Below are 17,749 nucleotides of genomic sequence, written 5' to 3'. Positions count from 1 at the left end.
ATAGGAGGCCACATGAGTGATTCAATAAGCTCAACATTATTTGTCAAAACACAACAAAAAAAAAAAGAGGGGAGTATCAATTTAATAACCGACCTAAACCTGTCTGATAACCAACCTAATATGATACTCAGAATTCTCAAAATAGGGTGGGCTTTTCTTGAAACATATTATTTTATCTCTTATCTTCTTTTGCATCAGAGGCAAATCTCCCTTTGCCAATTTCTACTCGCATCTACTTTTTCTTACAATAATTATCCACAGATGATATATCATTTTAGCCAATGAGTGGGAACTCCTACTTCTACTGAAGTCCTCATTCACAAACAGCCCTTTCAGATATATTTCAGGATGATTAGTGACTAAAGAATATTATTTTTCATTCTGTATTATTTTTCAAGGATTTATCTTCAGGAATGCACTTTCTGTAGTTAATTGATGTAATTTAATCTTTTTCTCCAGTAACACAAGTGATAACATGTTTTCTTCTACTGAAGGTGAGTTGTCAAAAATATTTAAATTAATTGTTCTGGTTGTAGTGTAGACCATTAGAAAAATCCTTCATTAGCATTTATTAAATGTATATAGAACACATGGAAGCAGAATTACTACCGACCTCAGAAATGGCAGTGTCAGAATGCTAACGTAAACAGAATGTCAAGGGATTTTTTTTTAGCTATTTCTTACAAATCCAAGCAATTCCTGCTCATTTACTCATTTGCGGATGCTGCCTCTTTGTGGCAGAATGCCATGCAAAATGTACCTTTCACACTAAGGACCTCATCCTATGTTTGCACTGACACTTATGCAAACTCATAAACATGAGTTTAGAATCAACAGGAAAGATATATATACACATGAACAGACAAAGAGTTTGCAGGAGCTTCTCCTTCAATCCTTTCTGATCTAGCCTTTCTCTGGCAAAGTCAGTGAGGCTGAAAATTTTCTTACTTATACCCATTTAACAATAGCATGCCTCTACTGAGCTTAAATGGAAGAAGAACCAGGCCACTGGTTTCAGCAATAGTTACAAAGGCAGCAATTCAAAGTTAGGAGTCCAAAACGGCACCTCAGGCAGCCACACACACATCTCTCACTGTTGTCAATGGGAAGTCTGCAGGAGATGGAGAGCAGTGAACAGAATAGCCATTTGTTATGTCTCTTGTGACAAAAGAACACTCCTCAACTCTGCATTTCAAACTGAAATAACACTCCACTTACTAAACTGTCCAAGCTAAATACAGTCATGCTTGTTTTTTGATTTTTTTTTTTTGATTTTGCTCAGTGTGGGTGGCATAGAGGGAAGAGCACACGCCAAGAAAACATTTTTCTTGAATTCCAACAGACCAGTTACACAGCTTTGTTTTTGTAGAAAGTGACAGATTGTACATGGGTAGGAAAAGCAGAATAGAACAGAGCCCTTTTTCAATAAAAGGTGTACTAGTGAGCAACTCTGAAAACAATATTAAATATAATAACCTAATGAAGAAAGAAAACACATGTGAAACATCACTTACCCTGTTCCATATATTAAAGAACACCTCAGTAAGGAAACAAAATGTAAGTATAAAACTATTCCTCTTCAATATGTTGTTGAAGCATATACCTCTGTGTTGCTTTCTGACCCATGTTATATATGCTGGTAATTACCACATGTCATGTTTCGAAAACAAAGAACACATTATATTTTGCCTAGAAATGTTAGATCTTTTTGATGAGCCTTAATTTCTAGTAAAGAGAATCCAATGTACAAACAGATTATTTTGGCCAGAAATTTTAAAGTTCAGATACTCATTACTTCAGGATCTTACATTTGAAATATTTACCAAGTGTTTATTCAGAAACTATTAAAAAATCACATGTGCTGGGATACATATGAGACATCAGTTGTCCCATCTTACAGTGATGCTGTGTTTATGAATATCGTTGCCATTGCCTGCTGCCCAAAGGGGTAAAGACATTTTATAGAGATGTGCACAGTCCATCATTTGGTCTTTCAGGATGCCAGTAAACATGTGGATCTGTACAAGTGCAATTGTACTCGACTAAACAATCATAAATTGACTACAACAGTTGCAAATTCGTTGTATTTTGGTTAACTAACACAAGATTTAAAAAAAAATAAAAAAATGAAACCAACAAATCAAAAATGAAACTTTGAATGCCTTCTACATGTCCCTCACTAGTTTGCCCAACCAGACTCCTAAGGAGGACGTTGCTAAAAGACACATTTTTTCAATAGAGAAACATGATTTTTTTTTTCCTATTTTAATCAGATTTTATATCTCAGATTGTCTGTTAAGATTTGGTCATAACTGGCATTATCTATAGAGATTTAAAAGGTTTTTCTGATACTATATCATATTTGGGAAAAAAGCTCTCACTGTAGTGCAATACTTTAAAGCAATACACAACCTTTGGACCCCATCCTGAAAAAAAGAAAAAAAAAATGAAACAGTCAAACATTACAGTATTTTTACTTGTAAGAAGAATTCCGCATCCTCTATCCTAATTTTTTGGGCTTTTGACAAACTTTCCTCAATGAGTGAGTCTCCAGAACTACACACATTGGTAAAGTTGTTCATGTGCTTAAGTGCCTGCAGGATGAAGGCCTAAGCTGGGACTTCTTTCACAAACAGAGATACTCAAATGAGTTAAAAATTTGCAAGATTAGGCCCTAAAATAGTGAAGGAAAGAGAAATGCTAATGTGCATATAAAAATAGGTGCTACAATAAAATATTTTTTTATAGTTCATCAATAAGTTATTTTCACTAACCAGTTATGGATCATATATCTCTGCACTCTTTAATGATTTGTCCACATCTACAGTGATCCCTTTAAAGATCATAATATATATTTTTTTTAATTCAAAAGTCCAGAAAGTATACAAACACATCCTTAAAAAAAGGAAACCTTGTATTAAAGTCGGGGTGTGCTAATCTCTCCATAAAAGCCATTTAGACTCACCCATGGCTAAAAGGGGAAAATGTGCGCCGTACTCTTCAACCAGAGAGAAAACTAAAACAAAATGATGTCTGAAAAAAAAAAAAAAGGAAAAAAAAAAAAAAAAGCAAGGAAAATAAAACCCACAAAAAAACCACGACCTGAATGTGACCGGACAAGAAACCATGAAACCTCCTGCCACCTTCCCCAAACACACATGGACACCTGCACAATGCCAGTGTTGTGCCCATTTTATGCAATAGGTGGTTTCCAACTTTCAAATGCACTAACAGAGAAAAAAAAAACAACAAACCAAAACCAAACCAAACTGAACAGCACACCCTTTCAGAATCATTCCCCGAAGCTGAAAAGTCCTGTGCCAAGGCACTTCACCCTACAATAAAATGAATTAAAGGGGAGAAAAGAGGAGGGGGGCGAGGTGTGTGTGTGTAGGGAGGTCAGCATTTACGTTTCTTTGTTTTGCGTGTGGTTGTTAAATACAAATACTCTAGAGAAGGAGCTGCTGAGACTGGCGAGGGGACGGGGGGCGGGGGGGCTGTTTCTCAGAACTGGCTGAATGTGGTCTGTTTTTCCAGCACTTCGAGGTAGTCCGGCTCTGCGTTTAGTTTTGCTTTTAGCTCCAGATACTCGTTCCTGTTGGGCTCTACATAGACAGTACTCGGGGGGCTGTAGAGCACCGTCTCCCGGAGCCTGGCGTCCCCCGGCCCCGGGTGCAAGTACTGGTGGGCACGCCTAAGGTCATAGTTGGGGGAGTACGTGTAGGCGGCGGGGAGCTTGGGGTAGTCAGGGAGGGTGGAGCCGGGTGTACCCAGCGTGGAGGGGGAGTGTTTGTCGGGCTCCAAAATGCCCCTGTAAAAGCGATCGGCGTCTTGCACCGGCGAGAGCAGCTCCTCCCGCGGCTCGATGGTGCTCACGCTGTACGCGGGGCTGCGCGCCGGCGCATCCTCCCCGCCGGGCGCCGGAGGTGGCGGGGGCGGCGGCGCGCCCCCCCCGGGTGGCAGGGGGTGGCTGCTGTAGGTGACCTTGAGCTCGTGAAGGTCTTTGTAATCCTCGCCCGAGTTGCCTTCCCGGGAGCGGTAGATGGGGTTCTTGCACATGTGGCCCAGGGGGTGCGGGATGTACTCGTAGACGTGGCCGGCGGGGGTCTTCACCTTGGGCAGCGCCGCGCCCCCGCCGCCGCCGCCGCCGCCGCGGTGGGGCGGGTGCTGCTGCAGGTGGGGGTGGTGGTGGTGGCCGCCGCCGCTGTAGACGCTGTACTGCATGTTGAAGGAGCTCACGTCGGAGTTGTTGGCGCTGGCGTGGTCGCCCTGGCCCTTCTTGCGCCGCTTCATCACCAGGACGAAGAGCCCCGCCGCCACGAAGACGGACATGATGAAGACGAGCAGCAGGCTGAGGATCAGCACCGAGAGCGGCACGGAGGAGCTGCCGCCGCCGGCACCGCCCGCGGGCGCAGAGCCGCCCGCCGCCGCCGCCGTGCCATTGAGGCGCACGGTGGAGGAGGAGGGGGTGGTCCTGGCTGGCAGCTGGCCCGGGGACGGCGTGGGCGTGGAGACGATGATGTCCGAGTAGTCGGGGCACAACAGCTCCGCACGGACCGCCCGCATGTCGCTCTGGGCAAACTTCTTAGGGGACTCGCAGATAACCTGGTCCACCAGGACACCGGTGTTGAGCTGTTCCAGCCACAGCTTCATGCCCACCACGTCGCAGGTGCAGTCCCAGGGATTCTCGTGCAGGTCGATCTGCAGCAGGGATTTCAGCTGGTCCAGCACCCCGCTCACCGGCAGGTAGGAGAAGTGGTTGCTCCGCAGGCTCAGCCTGTAGAGAGACAGACCAGAAAAAATGTTCCCTGGCAAAGACCTCAGCAGATTGTTGTTCAAAAACAAGAGCTGAAGGTTGGGGACAGATTCAAAGGTGCCTGCCTCTATCTCCCGGATGACGTTGTACTGCAGGAAGAGGTACTGCAGGCTTTGCAGCCCATAGAACAGCTCTGGGCTCAGCCGCTCGATCCGGTTCCCATTCAGGTACAGCCTTCGCAAATTAGTTAAATCCCCAAAAGCCTGGTCCTGAATGACCGAGATCCGATTATTGCCCAGATGCAGTAAATCCAGCCCAGTGGCATCCACAAAATCTGCCCTGCGTACCAGCGCAATGTAGTTTTCTGTCAAATACATCTTCTTAGGATTATAGGGTTTGGGCTGCAGTTCAGAAATGCTCTCAATCTTCCTCTCCTGACAATTGACATTGAGGCCCAGGTCAGAAATCTGTAAGTTGCAAGTGCAGGCAGTGGGGCACTCCAAAGGCACCGGGGATTTGGTCTGGTAGGCAATGCTGGGGCCATAGTTGCTGTATCCCAGGTCTTTTGAGGGCAGGCGGGAGGTGGGGCGCACCCTTGTCTTGTTGGGTTGGCGGGTCCCTTTGGGGGGCTTCAAGGGAGATTTGTAAACAGCTGAAGAAGAAGTGGCCACAGAGTTGACTGAGGCTGGTGTAGTGTGGAAATACCCTGTAGTGCTCAATGGTGTCTGAGGTCTCATTTCATAATCAGAGATGAGCCTCCTGGGGCAAAGCTCCTGCTTAGAGACTTCATCCAAGTCTCGACCATGTAGGCGGAAAGGGGTCTCGCAAACCACATCTCCCACCAGAGCAGAGTATGAGATACTGTCCAGCCAATCCTTTAGAGCAATCAACTCACAAGAGCAATTCCAGGGGTTTTCCTCCAGCTGCAGCTCCACCACTTTATCCATGTGCTGCAGGAGGCCCACATAGGGCAACAGCTTCAGCCGGTTACCCCTCAGGTCCAGGTGAGTTAAGGGCACAAAACGGAAAAGGTTGTTGGGCAAACTGGAGAGGAGGTTATCATTGAGAATCAGCACCTGCAACAAATGCAGTTTGCTGAAGGCATTGGGTTCAATGATGCTAATATAATTATAATCGACCTGTAGATATTCCAAACTCTCTAGCCCAAGGAAAGTGTCATCCCGTAAAAGTTCCAACTTGTTATTGTTCAAGTGCAGCCTCCTTAAACCTCTCAGACCATGAAAGGCCCCAGTTTCGATGTCTTGTATGTCATTGCTCCCCAGATGCAAAATTGAAGCCCCCGTGTAATTGACAAACTGGTTTGGGTACAGCCTGTTCAAAAGGTTCCCAGACAACAAGAGGTGATAAACAGGGAACCTTGGTGGACTGATCTCAAAAAGGCTGATGATCCCTCTATTTTCACAGCTCACTGTTAAGATGCTGTCCTTCTCCTCACAAGGACACGCATTATCACAGATTTCCCCATAATACTCGATGCTTTCTGCCCAGGAAAGGACTAGTGATGTTAAAGCAAATGCGATCGTCTGCAGCATCCAGATATGCATTTTTTTGTTGAGGTCCTGTTCCAAAGTTACTGTAGAGCAGCAAGCATACATTTTATTTCCTGTAAGGATAAGGAGAAAAAAAAATAGCATAATAGGGTAGCCCCATAACATTTGAAATGGGAACAAAGTTTATATATGTCTTCAGTAGGGTAGAGAATGGACTGTTCACCAATCAAAAAAAAAAAACCCTTTCTGTCACTTCTAATTCCCACACTTTTGGAAACTGGATGACATGCCTTGATTAAAGGGTTGATAGGCAACTCCTTTTGGGTCAAATGCCTGCAGTGTCTAAAAAGGTGAGGTCACAGTAGGAATTGCTCTGGTTCTGTTAGTGTGGGGTGAATTTCAATGCTTTGGATTTCCTTTTCACAACCAGCCCCATAAATATACATAAAATGGCTGTCAGTTCAGTTTCACATTTCTAATTTAAGAGAAAAGAATCACCATTTTACGAGGTTTCCCACCTTCCCTATTACCCAGCTCCCTCTTCCCTTTAGAACTTCCCCGCTGAACCAGTGCACCAAGGTCTTCCCCTCTTTTTACCTTGATTTTAAACCGGTGATGGAAATGCCATCCAAAGAAAAATGCTCAGTGCTGAAAATGGCATCTTAATTCAACAGAGGGAATACTGACACATTCTCCACATCACACATTTCTTAAAACTCTTTTATGTTGGTGGTTTTTTTCCTAGCTATACATTTACAAAGCACACACCCACCCACACAGACATGCACAAACGCGCACACACACACGCACACATGCACACACGCGCGCACCCCCAGATGACTTTTGTGCAGGAATTCTTCTGTAATGAGATTAAATACATTAACCTCCTACTTCAATGTACTTAACAGCTCTCTTCAATTATGGAAATTGTGTATCTTTTCAAAAGCAAATAATATTAATTGGTATTTGATCCCCTTCCAAGTTATACAAAATGTAACAGAGCTCATTTCAAGCAGAAGTCTCCTGTTCTCTCTCACACACACATATACATACTCTCAAAAGAAATGTTTTAACCACTCACCCAAAATTTGTGAAAAATGTAAAACATGCAGGTCATCTTCGGAGTGTCATCCATATCTGACATAGCGCTTATTCCCAATGTTCTGCAAAACTAGCCTGGTAGAAGTGGAGAGATCTAAATAGGTCTCATGAAAATATCTCATTGCCAACACTCCAAACATCAGAGTTACTGATTATAAGCAGCGATGGCTGGCAGTGCTCTTCATCCTTTAGGGGAAAAGACACTCAGGCTGATTAAAAGCCAAGGAGGGTAGACGGGAAACCCTACCATTGACCTACGTCAGTAATTTAATGTCCGAATTCCACCTAGCTGGAAACAAATCCTTTACATTTTGCCGTCTTTCTGACTCCTCATGGCTTTCTTCTACTTCTAATAGACTAAAAGCAATATGAATAGGGAAAATAAATGCATTTTGTGTGTCGGTAGGGGAAGACTAATTAATCATCAGGTTTAAATGCTGGGATCTTGGACCAGGCTTGCATTTTCTATCGTCCACCTCAGAGCTCCAATCCTCATGACATAACTCTGGTTTGGAGGAACGCATCCTAAAAAACAAGAAGTCTCAGTACTGCAAGACATCTCCTGTGGCATCAGGTTCAAGACTGCAAAACTAGCACTTGCAGCAAAGGCAATCATGCAGCAAGAAATCGGAAGTCTCCGTGAATCTCTCTAATTCTAACCAGACGTCAACTGGATTGGAATTACTCAAAGCAAAAAGGCTTCACTGCATAAAAGCAGCAGAAATCTCACTCAAAGGCATGTATCTAGCATATTTTTTCTCAGCTCGATCAGATCCATTCATCCATTAACCAACAGTTCTTCGGCGAAGAAAAAAAAAAGCCCCACAATGACAACCTATTGAAAACCTTCCTGGTCAGTGTTAAACTCCCAGGCATTTTACAACTTTAATTCAATTATGGTTAGCAAAGGAGGCAAATACAATTTTCCCTCCCTCTCCCTTTCCCCTTTCTCTGACAAAAAAAAAAAAAAAAAAAAGGCGGGGGATGGGAGGTAAAGAAAATAAAGTTGTAGCTGGCTATATGCAAGGTTGCACTCCCGCCCTGGAAACCCCTCTGTGATGACTGTGTGCTGCTGTTCGCCAGCTCCCTACAGAGGTTCAGATTGGGGAGGGGGGGGGGTTGGGGGTGGGGGCGACGGGGGGGAGGGGAGAAGAGGAAAGGGGTTGCATCGGGATTTTTCTTGCGTGTATGTGTGTGGGTTTTTTTTTTTTTTTTCCCCCGAAGAGTTCAACCCTTAGATTACCACACTGCATATCCGGCTGGAAGCAGCTTCCAGTACCGCCGACAGCAGCAGCGAACGAGCAGCTCCAGCCGGACACTGGCACCGAACTGAGCAGCACCCCGAATTGGGAGAAATGGCTTTCGGGGGAGAGGGGCAAACGGCGGGGAAAAGGGGGTGGAAAGCAACAGCAAGGAAAGACCCGGCGGGGAAGAGGCGGGGTGGGGGCGGGGGGGGGGGGGGGGGGGGACGAGGAAGAGAGGAAGAAAGGAGGGAAAGAGAGCGAGAGAAAAGTCAAGCCCGGTACTTACTTGGCCCGAAATCTCCAGGGCCCAAGCATGGTGGCAGCCCATGAAGATGCCGACCCGCTGCGCGGAGCCGCCGGGGCGGCGGAGGCGAGGATGGCAGCGCCGGGGAGCTCGGTGCGGAGCGCGCGCGGGCACCCCCCGCACGCAGGCGGCGCCGAGGCACAGCGCGCGCTCAGGGGCGCGCACACGCGGCCACACGCGCCGCACACTCACACTCAACACAGGCGCGCGCGCGCGCGCGCCCGGGGAGCCGCGGGGGCGCGCCCGCCACGCACGCGCACTGTGGCGCGCGCCCGCACGGCGGGGGCGGAGGCGGCCGGCGGAGCGCCGCGCTGTGCCCGCGCCGCCGAGCGCAGCGGGGAGGCGGAGGGAGGAGAGCGAGGGCGGGGCGGCGGCGCCGAGCGGGCGCGGGGGGCGCGGAGGGGGGCGGGAGTGCAGCGGCCGCGGCGCGGGCCGCGCTGCGGGGCGGGCGTCCCCGGGTGACGGCGCGGCGGCGGCAGCAGCCGGCCCCGTGGGGCGTCGCGCAGCCCGCCCGCACGGGCACCCAGCGCACGGGCACACGCAGGCACACACATGCCGATACGAGCGCGGCGCGTCCGCCTCGCCACTCCTCCGCCCCACGCACCCCGGGGCTGCGCTCGCACGTTCACCAGCACGGGCCAACTTTCCCCGAGCTCCTCCACCGCTCTGGAACGTCGGTCGCGCTGCCCGCACCTCTCGGGCGGAGGTCCGCAGCCGCCCCGTCCTCTCCCGTAGCGCTCGCTGCTCGCAGCCGGGCGGCGCGGAGCGGAGCCGAGGGGAGGCGGCCGGCGGGAGCCGGTGGCGCGAGGGTCGCCACTGCTGCTGCTCGCTGTTCGGGAGCCTCCGCGGCATTCGCGGGGGCCGCGGGGAATTGGGTGGTCGCGGTGAAACAAAGTGTCGGGTTTCGCTACGCGCATTCTCCGACATCGGGGACGCGGGCGTGTGTCGGAGCCGTTTAGCTTCACTTTTCTCCTCTGCCCACCCCAGAGGAGGGTCGCGGAGGGAGCCGGGGCACGGATGCAACAGCAGTATCTAAGAGACTCCGTCCGCCCCTCATGCCCGCCGGGCCGCTCTCCGCGGCAGCGCCGGGGCCCGCGGAGCCGGTCGCGCTCCCGGGCGCTCCAGGCGGCCGCGGGCTCCCGCGCGGCGCGGTGCGGCGCCTCCCGCCGCCGCCAGGTGGCAGCGCAGGGCGGCGGATGGGCCGCGCGGGGCGCCCGCGGGCGCTGCCCTCGGCTCGGGCCCCGCGGGAGCGGCCGCGGCGGGGACGGAGGAGGCGACAGCGCGGAGAGCGCGTTCCCTTTGTTCCCGGGGGGATAACTGCCGTTATTAGGTGTACATGCGGACCACAGAGGGTTTTTTGGTGCCAAGGCTGGCTGTAGCTCTGGCGATGTTTTTTTTTCCGATTAAACTTCGGGTTTTATTTTCGGCGAAATTGCGTGTTTGGCTGATCTTAAAAAAAAAAAGAAAAATAATTAGAAGGCAGTATAATTGCGTACGTGCAAGGGTGTGCACGTGTTTGCATTTGCGCATTAATTGCTGCTATGTGGTGTCTAGATTGTAGTATATAAATCTAGTAGTACGTAAGTGTAGTAAATCTGATGGTGTTATGCACACAGGAACACATGGAGTATACCCCATGTGCTCAGCACAGAAGTTGGAATCCAGCTTTAACTCAAAGGTAATGCTAGATGTATTTGTCCCTCTGTTTTTCCTGTTCTAGTGTAAACATTGAACAATACTGTCTGTAGTGTGTGATTTCTGCACATCTGTATCTTCAGCAGAGCTCTTTTAATTAATATCTTAACATTCCAACATGCTAAACCCAAAAGTTATTGCTAAAAAATAATCTTTTTTGTAATGCTCAGCCTTCCCTAAAAGGGCATATTCATCTTCTCTGCAAACATAAAAGGAGTGTGACTCAAATCCTGTTTCCTTAGGCCTGAAATAAGCAAGATCTGTTTTTTGGATTGAAGACAAGTTTCTTCTACAGACCAGGTAATTTTCCTGGCCTTGCAGAAGCTCTTGGAAATCTTCTCAGTGGGACAAAGTACTTACTTATATTCTTAAAGGATCACTGACTTTCCTGTTTTGATGCAAACCCAGTTAATTCAGTAGAAGGTTTTGAATGGCTTTAGATTGTGTTCCAAGGTGCTACTTTCAGTCAAGAAAAAATACCAAAGCATACTCCATACACTTGTTTTTCTTTCCACCTACATACTCTCTTTTAAGCTTTTCTAATATGCAACATGGAATTTATGATAGTGGAACAAAAAAATCACAGATACTGAACAGAGATGTCTTACAGGAGTTTCTTATGGCATCACTTTTTTTTTGAAAATATCATTATTTTGAATTAATAGTTCTGCATTTTGAATATATGGGATTCTATGCATATATGCTTGCATTTTTTAGGTCTGTCATTTTTATAGCATGTGCCTGTGATTCTATGCTATTTTTCTCTCTGACACACAAAATTAGACGTATATAAGTACTTTTTTATTCAGTGAAAGATATTTTTTTAACAGTGAAAGATATTTTACATAACCGTGTCAGCTAGGCAGAGCTTACCTACTTCTTGAAACTTGTTTTGGAGAAGTTGACATTTCATAACTCTATAATCATGTTAAAAGCTATCATGTTAAAGTCAACATTGTAGATATATTTCAGTTTAATTTTTCTGATCCTTTATTAATAAGATATTAAAAAGCATAATAAGTAAAAAGTCTGATTTAATATAATTTTAGTTCCAAGTTATTACACTGCTAGATGGTTTTAGTAGCATGTGGGAGATTTAAATAGTTATTGGGGTAGAACTATCATGCTGTTGTTCCATTCATTCATATTTTTAGTCCAAAAGTATTTCTGGCAGTGAAAAGTTATATCTGAATATTTGAACTAGAACTGTCATTTTAAACCAAAGCAAAAGCATCAAACAGTAAATAATACTAAATTTGTGATTTTTTTTTATTCTAATGTTGCCTTGTAACGAGTGCGGGTCTCCAGGATGGTTTGGATGGATGAGAGATCTCTGAAGTCAGGTCTTAGAAAATGTGGTTTATTAAAAGGGGGAAAGGCCCTGCTTGGAGTTGCCAGGCGCAACTCGTGGCAGGCCCAGGGGGAGAGGGGGAGAGAGAGAGAGAGCGAGGGTTCCAGGTGAGGGTCCCAGGGGAAGGTCCAAGAGAGCATCCGGTCCCTCGGGCACACCTTATCAGGGGGCTTCAAGGTGGGGTGGAACAGGACTTGGGCCAATGGGGTCACAGATACCTGATACTTCAGGGGAGGGTTACAGGTGTGGGATGAACCATACATTGGGGGGTGAGACAGAGCATTCCATTTGACCCTTGGACCTATCTGCAGGTAAAGGGCGTTGTTTAATCAGAAGGGGGGATTGCTTTCAGCCTGGCTATACTATTGTTTTCTAGTTATTCAGTAGTCAAGGTTTGTTATTTCAAATCTAGTTCTCATCTCAATGTGTTTTCCAAATCTTTTGCCAGGCAATCATATTTATAAGGTTTTCCTATTTCATCTTCCCCAACATTGCCTCTTGCTATTTTATTTTTCATCTACCTTTCATTAAACTGGGAAATCCTAAACTCCTTTAAACCTAAATACTCAGGAAGAAAGTTGGGAATAATTAATATAATCCTCATATGAAATACAAGTAGAGGGACCTGAGTGAGTATGGAGCAAGAGTAAGGATAGATCAACAAAAGCATATGAGGCATACATGCATTATATGTACAACTTGTAAGTGTTCAGGTCTACCCTCTTTCTATAGTACTTCAATTTATAACATTGGCAGGAAGAGTTGATTTAGCATGTGGAATCAGACAGGGGAAAACAGGAATTTGGAGATTCCAAACTTGTTGAATGAAATATATTGGAACAGAAAGATAGACACTCTTTGTGAAAGACAAAGGAAGTGTTGAAATAATTTCATGGTAATGCACTAAAACGTGTTAAGGAGTGAAGGCTGTTAACAATAGTGCAATAAAAATGTTAAATTTGAGGGTGAAAATGAGATAGTGTCCACTTGAATGAAAAGCATTGAGCAAAGGGTAGGAAAAATACTAGGGAAGCAATCTATTATGAATCTGCTGGTCCAGATTTGAGCTGGAAAATAATGCCTACATATATGGGGGGGGGGTGCGGCGGGGAACAAAGCTAAAGCTGAGATTCTGTCATTATGCAGATTTATGTTATTTCTTATGGGAAAGCATCAGCAAAAAGTTCAACCAATGTTGCTGGGAATGACATTAATTTGATCGTGATAGAGGATAGCTTCTTCTATGGAACAGATATTGAGCAAGCAAGAGACAAGGATAATTTAGATTAAATTGTAGTAAATTATAGGATCTCCAGGATAAGCTAATGATGAAAAAATAAATATAATGGTTTCGAGCTTTTCTACTTCATGGGATATTTCAAGACAGAAGAATGTGAAGGATCTGTAACTGCAGTCCAGTGTTTCAGAAAGGCAAACTGAGAAATAAAAAACTTTAGTGAGTACTGGAAGAAGAATTCAGATAAGAAAGATGCTACTTTATGTAAAAAATAAAGCAAATATTATTGAATTTTTACAGTGGAGAAGGGGAGAAACAAAATAGTCTTCCTAAACTGAAATGAAAAAGAATTCCCAGAAGGTAGAAGCCTTAAGCAAGTTATTAAGAATAAGCACAAAACCTAAAGAGAATTAAAAAGAGATATTGATTAGCAAGAAGAAATCTGCATCAATAATTAGAAGGCATTAAACCAAACTGAGAATGGTCAGAAATCTTGTTAAACCAAAACTTGCACAGAAACCTGAAATGGAGTAAAAACTTCTGAAGCAATGTAAATAAAATGAGAACTTAAGAAATGGGATGGTTGTTAAAGGATGGGATGGACATTAAGAATAAAGTAGCCCAGACCAAATAGGGACCAGAAAAGTTGCCTCTGTTTCTGGTAAGAAGATATGTAAATTTTGTTATCTAGTGGAATTAGGAATAGGGTAAGAGAAATCACATCCTCAGTGTATCGTGCCACAAGCATTTGGTTGAGCACTTTTATGTCTTAAAATACCAAAAGGATCAGCTCCTTTGTAATACACATAGCACTGATTTAAGGGTATAAGGTAAGTGGGTCTGGGCAGAATTTTAAGACAAAATTAGAGGTCTTTCTGAGAAACAGATGTGTTGAGATACGTATGTGTGCAAATATATATATATATATATACACACATATATGCACATATATACTATGTAAATACTTTACAATTTTAGTCTTATTGTCTTATTTTAGTCTTATTGTTTTATAGTCTTATTTTAACATGTCAGTGTTTCTAAATTCAATTAATGTCTGTCTATATATTGCTTTCCTTTGGTCTAGGCTGATAGAAATAGTGTGAAACTGAACAGTGCATTCTAAAAACTCATTAATGAAAACTTTTGCTATAAGCTGGGAAAATCCAAGTCTATAAAAATTTCAGAAATTTAAAGCTAGTAATCAATCAGCAAAGGGTTATAGGTTGCTATTATAAATTAAGTACTTATATAAAGGGAAAAGAAAAATGTGAATCTGTAATGCATTAGGCAGGATGTCATAATAGGTAAGAAGGCATTATTAGTATTGTAAAGGATATGCTTTTTCATGAGTTCCTGGTGTATTATGCATGGTTCTAGTCATACATTCAAAGAAGATTCTAAAATGAAGTCTAAAGTTCAGGAAGAAACTGGTAATTAGGGCATGGAAAATGTGTCTACTGAAGAGATATTAAAAGAAAAAAAAAAGAATACATAGCCAAATAGATATTGAAAGGACATATGACTCCTTACAAATGCATTTTAGTTAAATGCTAAAGAAAAAAAAAAACAACTAAACAAAACAGAATGTATTTGAACCTAAGAGGGATTTTGGCGTGCCATCAAATGCATTATGTATTGATTATAAAACCTAGGAAAAGGAAGTTTACTGACTGAGACTGGAAAGGTCTTCCAAATAGGTAATCAGGCCAACAAAGTTTTTTAAAATAGAACTTGAAAATAAATAACTTTGTAATTGAATGGGACAGTTCCTGTTAGAAAAGGTACATTTGTGGTAAGTTGAAAAGGAAAGGGCTTTTTGAAGAAGTTGGAACATGTTTTTTCTACACTTATACTGTATCTCTTCTCTGCCTGAGGGCTTACTGCAGGCTCTCAGGTCAGGTAGGATGTTTTCTCCCTTTATTGTATAATTTAGATTCTGAATTATGTTAATTTCTTCCTTTCTTTTGTTCTGCTTTGTGTAGTGGAACATGTATCTCCTAGAACATTCTGCAAAGAAGTTCTAACATATTTCCTCCTATTGAGGGGATCTCCAAAGACCATTGACAGTGCCCTTTTTTCTCTTCTTCCTCCCTCTTTTCTTTTTCCCCAAGGAAGATTTGAGGTTTGGCTTGTGTTCTTTACTGCAAATTAAAGGTTTTGAGTCAGTGGGTAGTACCATCTAGACTAAAAGTTCTGTAGATCTTTTTTTTTTATTAAATATTTAGTATATTGTAACTCTCAACTGTGAGGATGTAAAAATGTAGATAGTCCCTTTCAGCAATATGCTTCTATTACTACTTATGAAAATCAAATTCATCTTAGTTCCATTATCTCAAAAATGCTAGCTAAATTTTCAGCATTTTAAGTAGGACATGGCATGGATTAAGTGGCATACCACAAAAAAATCTCTCTGAAATTTCCTAAACTATTCTGTCATTATACAATAGTTCTGATTTTTCATTTCTCTTATCTCCTTGCTATACTTGGGATTATCAAATAAATAAAATTATTTCATGTCAAATATGTCTAATGTAAGGTACCTAATCTATCCTTAATAACTGAAATAAAAGGATTTTGATTTCTTCTGGATCTGAACACTTCCTCTGGGATAGCTTCTTTGTTTTTCTGGTGGAAGTTGTAGAGTAGGAAAAGAGGTTTATTAATATCCTTGCATACAGGGGTAACTTTAAGGTACAAATCTGTTAGGCTATTCTTTTCTTTATGCTTTATTTTCTTACACTTAGCAAAACATATTAACCAAGAGAAACTTAGAGAAATACCAGATGTTTTCTGCCTTAATGGTTAAAACACTCAATAGAAGGAGCATGCTTAAAATTTCTACACCACATTAGTTAGCAGAAATTTGAATATGATCGGTATATTATCCCTCAAACACAGAGCCTGACCTGTCCCATCCTTGTTCACTTTGGGGAAGTTAAGCATCCCATGAGAATTTCTAATGAGTAGTTCCTCACATGCAACAAAAGCAGGGTAAGTCAGAAACTGAAAATCAGGGATGATGTATAAATTAGACTTCCAAGTGATTCAGTAGTACTAATGTAATTCCTAATGTCTTTGGAAAAGATTGCTGCAAGACATACTGCCAGAAATGTTGATCCTTAAGGCACATGAATGTGCCCAGCAAAAACTTCAGTGGTCTTAATGGTTTCTCAATTCTGGATGTAGGCTCTGTAAATGACAGGTAAGACTACATATATGCAGATATATGTACATATATCTATATATATGTAAAGTTCATCCTGCATAACTTTAGGGGATACAGGTGCTTAGCTTTATGTTTTGCCATTTAAATAAATTTTTTGAACCTATTTGAACGCACACTAATTAATGCAATAAAAAGATAAATCCTTAATCTGATTTTAAGAGAAAATATTGGTACTCCTATGCATTTCTACATCATATGTTTTAACACATATTTACAAAATATGACCGTAGAACATGTGTCAGTTTCACGAATATATGTACTTACATTCACAGGCAGATTTTACAAGCTTTGACCTTACCTAAAATAAGTATTAAATTTTATTTACAAAATTATATACAAAAATCAATCTATTATTTTATGATTCTACCCAAGAGGCACTATAACTGTGTTATGATATATTAAAGGAAAGTGAAGAATGTTTTGTTTAGTTTTTTTGTATTTTTAAATAAGTAGACTCACTCACTGGAGCACGAAAAAAAGGTGCAAAAGCCTTAGAGTGAACTGAATTTGCATGTTTTGGCTACTCGGCGTGACCTGAATTAAATACCACTGGTGGCTCCTCCAGGTCTTCCTACATGGGGAGTTTTCATCAGTGTCTGCCACTAGGTGTCCCTATATGTGTGCGGGAAAATCCTGATGGAAACATTAACTGAAGGAGGAGGAGAAATTGAGCGGGAGGAGTAGAAAAAATGATAGTAAACTTCCTTCATGATTTTGAGTTCTGTTTGACAACTGTCATGCATATTACTGAAGAGAAAATATGAATGGGTTCATGATTGTCCAGTTATATTTCAGAAAAAACATTTTTAAAAAGAAGAATGCATAATAATGTGCTCTTAGATATTGCATAGTCTTTTTGATGTTACATAGTCTTTTTGATATTATGTATTTATATTGATATTATATATATAAAAATTGGAAAAAGTCTTTTGCAAACATTTCAGTCTCTTTATGTTTCGTAAATTAATTTTAATTTTAAAATTATTTGTACCATTTGGTATAAAAATGGATTTTCATGTCGTAAACACAATTAATTATGTATGTCAAAGAGTGATGAAAAAACATGTACTGTGATTAGCTTCTCTAGAACATCTTGATAAATGGGATGCTTCAGAAATTAAGAGCCTTTGATGGATTGTACAACCCTCTAACCCTTACAATTAATGTTTAAATGGATCGCTAGTAATGGAAAAGAATGTGGTTTAGACCCCAATTCTTTTCATAATCAAGTGGCTATTAAATGTTATGCTAACATTCTTCTAATGGGACATTTGTTTAATCAAAGTCCGCAGCTATTAAGACATGAAATCTTTTTAAATTATTA

At 42.8% G+C, this 17,749-nt stretch overlaps 1 protein-coding gene across 3 annotated transcripts; it reads right to left on the bottom strand.

Annotated features, from left to right (window-relative positions):
- Positions 1–1,360: 1,360 nt before the first annotated feature.
- On the bottom strand, positions 1,361–9,024 carry SLITRK5 (SLIT and NTRK like family member 5). Of its 3 annotated transcripts, XM_068182432.1 has the most exons (3): positions 8,899–9,024; positions 7,349–7,443; positions 1,361–6,380 (listed from the first exon to the last, which is right to left on the bottom strand). In XM_068182432.1, the coding sequence occupies exon 3, from the start codon at positions 6,370–6,372 to the stop codon at positions 3,505–3,507; it is 2,868 nt and encodes a 955-aa protein (XP_068038533.1). In that variant the 5' UTR covers positions 6,373–6,380; positions 7,349–7,443; positions 8,899–9,024; the 3' UTR covers positions 1,361–3,504. The 3 variants fall into 3 exon arrangements, with proteins under 3 accessions (XP_068038533.1, XP_068038535.1, XP_068038534.1); XM_068182434.1 differs by lacking the exon at positions 7,349–7,443 and having other exon boundaries at positions 8,899–9,016; XM_068182433.1 differs by lacking the exon at positions 8,899–9,024 and having other exon boundaries at positions 7,349–7,662.
- Between the last annotated feature and the right edge of the window lie 8,725 nt (positions 9,025–17,749).

The sequence above is a fragment of the Anomalospiza imberbis genome, chromosome 2 (genome assembly GCF_031753505.1).
Source record: "Anomalospiza imberbis isolate Cuckoo-Finch-1a 21T00152 chromosome 2, ASM3175350v1, whole genome shotgun sequence".
NCBI classification, from domain to species: domain Eukaryota; kingdom Metazoa; phylum Chordata; class Aves; order Passeriformes; family Viduidae; genus Anomalospiza; species Anomalospiza imberbis.
This window is presented reverse-complemented; position numbering and strand designations above follow the sequence as displayed.

Bases quoted from the DNA above. Each gene is read 5' to 3' on its own strand.
- SLITRK5 (XM_068182432.1), bottom strand. From the start codon at position 6,372: ATGTATGCTTGCTGCTCTACAGTAACTTTGGAACAGGACCTCAACAAA.